The 4,224-nt window shown below is 45.2% G+C and overlaps 1 protein-coding gene across 1 annotated transcript; it reads left to right on the forward strand.

Annotated features, from left to right (window-relative positions):
- The first annotated feature begins 659 nt into the window (after positions 1-659).
- Positions 660-3,290, forward strand: LOC146654617 (putative transmembrane protein INAFM1). Its single transcript, XM_085380202.1, has one exon. It carries the CDS (start codon positions 857-859, stop codon positions 1,139-1,141), a length of 285 nt encoding a protein of 94 aa, XP_085236328.1. The 5' UTR covers positions 660-856; the 3' UTR covers positions 1,142-3,290.
- Positions 3,291-4,224: the final 934 nt, after the last annotated feature.

Below are 4,224 nucleotides of genomic sequence, written 5' to 3' on the forward strand. Positions count from 1 at the left end.
AATAACTCAGCAGGGACTCCAGTACAGCCAGTAGTTTGGCTGTACTGGAGCAGTCCGTGCGCAAGTGTGCCATGAATGAAGGAAGAAGTAAGTCCCGTGTTAACTGGTGTGTTAGCTTCAGGTTGTTTATCTATTTACTTACAGTTTTTCAGACTTTGTTTCCATTTTAGAGCCGCTTCCTTTAATCCGTCACATTTATCATTTTGCTCTTCAAATCCGAGAGAAATTATTCCCACTTTTCCAAACTCAACATTTTTACTTCCCCAAAATTTGATTTTGTAGATCTGGAAACGCTACGTCCAGATTCAGCTGAACAGAATCTACTTTTGGGGATTTACTTACCTGGATGATTGAGCATGCATCAAGACTTTGTTTGGATATTTAATGTTCATTATTTTCTTCTCTGTTTTTGCCTGGGAGAAAAATATCTTTCAGTCGTTTTAAATTCAGCATGTAACTTTCTTCTAATTATTTTAGTTAGCAAAAATGTTTTTTCACATCTAGTTTTATTTTTAGTTCACTATAATAACCTTGATTCTCGAGCTATGTACGTTTATCACTCGTTTTACTTTGAAAAGACACGCCGGAAATGACTTCTTTAATTCAGAGCAGCTTACTAGCGGTCCCATCCAGCTGATAGCGGAGCAAACCTTCCTGAGTTCAGTTTGCCCTGTGCGCACGGAGAGCTCAGGGAGCTCCAGCATCCCGCGGAGACGCACCAGAGAACCTGAAGCGTCTGCGTCCTGATCCGGGCCCGGAGGAGCGCAGCGGGGCGGCAGCGTCTGCAGACTCCGATGAACGCACAACAGTCAGTTGGGGAGCAATCTTTGAGTAAGACTTCAGCGCTGATACCGAGATGAAGGCGGCCAGCAGACAGGGCAACATGACCGTGGAGAAGCTGAACGGGGACATGAACCGGAGGCCGAGCTACCCCGGAGAGCTTCGGGCCAAACACGCTAACATGTCAACTAAGATCTGGGTGAAAGTGGCGATGGCGATCGCCTATTTCCTCTGCGTGTCCGTGGCCGCGTTCATCCTGGTCATTTACTACGTGTTCTTCTGGACGCCGGGCAAAGCGGACAACATCACCGCGACACCGAACCAGAACCCGAACCAGAACGTGTGCCTGGCGAAGCCTTGATGACTTTTACAGCACGCACGCACGCATTAAATAAGTGACTGCACACACCTGACACAACGCTGCGGCGGCGGATGGATGGATGGATGGATGGATGAGAGATGACGGCACACAGACAGACATGACTGCATCCAGAGTTTGGGATGCTGACTGAGGACCTGAGGGAGGACAGAGGGGGGCAGGTGCTGCCGGGATGCATCAGTGTTCCGCATGCAGGATGCAGGTGGAGAGGAGGAGGAGGAGGGGGTTTTTCTTTCCAGCTTCACCCCAACACCCAGTCCTGAGGGGGTTTATGGTTTTTTGTTTTTCATTTCACTGAACTCGTCTGTCCAATGAGAGAAAGCCTTAGGAACACACACCTGGCATCTTTTAGGGCTGCTTCCCTCTGATTTGTGGCTGTGTGCCTGTAAATGTTGGTTATTCTGAGAGTCATGCTTACATCCTTTAAATCATGGATGGATTAGGTGAAGCAGGACTCCTGGGTGCAGACATGTAAAAGGTCCCGCACTCCTCTGGGACTCCCCGTGAGGTGTCGCAGGTAAACGAGTGCTGCAGTTAAATTTCAGTAATCACTTCTCAGGCTGAGTCCTGACCACTGAGAGCAGATATCACACTACAAAATAACAGATTGAAGAAGGTCCTGCATCTGAATGCCGCATCCTCAGCAGAGGTCACATTATTTCTTTATCGAACGCTGTCTGCTGAAGCTTTTAATGTTCCAGGACCTGGTGATTTTTCTCTCTTATGTGACTCTTCATTGAATGTGTTTGAGTTTTAGGTGGATGACGGGAAAAACCCTCTGGGTTCTGAGAGCATACAGTATGTTGCATGCTTTCATTTCTTCCATCATATTCTAAGCAAAACAAATAACAGAAAAATTAAGTCTCTAGATCACTCGTTATGATGTGCAGCTAACCAGAAACAGGGATTATTTTTCTGCTGCTCCTTCTATAAGTGAGATCACAGATGCTACTTCTTTAGATTACCCACCATACATTCAGACCATTCAGTCTGAGATTTCGGTGTCTTTTTCACACTTGTCCTAGCCTCTTAGTGTAAATCTAACCAATGTCTGTGCCCAGTTGGTCGCTCATTAGTCCATCCGTGCTTTAACTCTTTCACGTTCCTGTGAAAATTGGACCTCTCCTGCTCACTTCCAGCTCTGTATTTTACACTCTGGCAACCTGCTAGAGTAGCTTTGCATGATCAGCAGTTCAAAATAATCTTTATTTTTCCCACATGGCCTTGTTGAAGCCCCTCAGCTCATCAATTCTCTTCTAATTGGCTGCCCAATGCAAACAGCAGGTGGATGGGACCTGTACCTGAGAGCTCTCTCTCGCTCTCTATGACATCACAAAGAGCTGAGGGGGAAAAAACCGCCTGAACATGCACTGACCTCCTTATTTGAAACTTTGTCCGTGTTAAATATGAGCATCCAGCACTGGAACAGGAGATATATGCCAAAAAAACAGGAAAACCATAAGAGGTCCCCTTTGAAAATTCACTTTATACACCAATGCTCCACCTTATGGAAGCTTAGAAACCATGAGTGTGCCCTGATCCTTTAAACATCCTGGAGAACATCCCAGCAGACCCCTCAACCCCCGAAGCTGATCCCCAAGAAACCTCATTAGAAAACCCCACCAAAGAACTCTTAAACCCCCCACAAGAGTGTTTGAGCCCTAAACCCCAGCCTACAAACCCCTTCAGGAACCCCTGCAACTCCTCAAGGACCCTGCTCTGCACTAATGGAGACTTCTTTTTTTTCATGCCTATAGAGGACTTTCTGGTTTTTCTCTTTTTTCACAGCAGAATGCTGTTTTTATTCAGGTATCTAGAGGAACTTAAAGCGATACTGTACTGTAGCAGAAGTAGCCTAAATTGTGATCTTCGGTAGCTCGTAGCCGTACGAAATGCAAGGTGATCACTCTCAGTAGTTGCAGCAGTTTTACCTTTTTAGAGCCATCTTTGTTGTCTTGCACAGAATGACCGTTAATTCTCAATGCAGTGTCACGTTTGTACCTCTTCTTCTCGATGACACGTTTTGTTCACCTCACTTCCTTCTTCAGAATTTAGGCTAAATCTACTAGACTGTTTTATTAACAATGTAGCCTTGAGAATTTATTGTTATGATATGATAAACTATGCATTTATTCCAGTGTGGGTGTGTTGTCTTTCTGTCAGCAGTTGAGCAAAAACAGGCGACGGGGCGGGCAGCTTGGTGTCGTCCTGTGCTGAAATAACGCAGGGACATTTTACTGAAAAGGCCAAGCTGACGTCAGGGGAGTGCTGGCCTGCATCTGAAACAACACAGCCTCCACTTTCACTATAAATCAGAGCCGTTAGATACTCCAGATTACCTGGAAATAACACTTGTGTGAGGACATCTGGCCTCTTCAGTGTGAAAGCTGCTTGGCCCTCTCCTCACTGACCTTTCTCATGTTTATCTAAGTAGAGTGCTTTGGTAACCGAAGACTGTCGGTGGATGCTTCTCTGATGATTAAAAAGGTTGTCACAGAACAGGAGCAGGATGCAGTGACACGTCCTGTTTAATGTGCATCGTTTTTTTCTTTTTGGATAAACAGCATGTAGAGATCAGTAGGAGTAGGCCGTGCCGACATCAACCTGTGCTTTAACCTGTCAGACTTATAGACTGTATGTAAAAGTTGGATATAAACCACCGTGAGGTCATCCACCGATTTAGGATTCCATGTTTGGAAACCTAAAAATGTTATTTTTTCCTAACCATGTGCAGAAACAGAGATACCTGCTGATTATTTCTAAGCAACAGACTAAAATTAACTATTGACATTCACTCACTTAAAGTGCAGCCCAAACTTCTTGCCTGGGCTGATTCACAGTCGACCATATACTTAGTCATATATTTGCATTAAAAATGCTCCATTAGGCATCAGCAGCACAAACACGGTGACGAAGTCCAGTTCAGTGACTGAGTGATTTAGTGAATGTGAGGCCCAACAGGACAGAGCAACTACAGCTCCCTGTTAATCAAAGTGGCCACACCCCTAATTTTAACCCTTAACAGTGTCCAGATAGAGGAGTTATAGAGTAATTCACCCACTGTA

Source organism: Rhamphochromis longiceps, linkage group LG14 (genome assembly GCF_057381845.1).
Source record: "Rhamphochromis longiceps isolate RC_006_pf linkage group LG14, R_longiceps_female_GT1.1, whole genome shotgun sequence".
NCBI classification, from domain to species: Eukaryota; Metazoa; Chordata; class Actinopteri; order Cichliformes; family Cichlidae; genus Rhamphochromis; species Rhamphochromis longiceps.

What these genes read in the sequence shown, in the direction of transcription:
- LOC146654617 (XM_085380202.1), top strand. Translation starts at nt 857, where the DNA reads ATGAAGGCGGCCAGCAGACAGGGCAACATGACCGTGGAGAAGCTGAAC.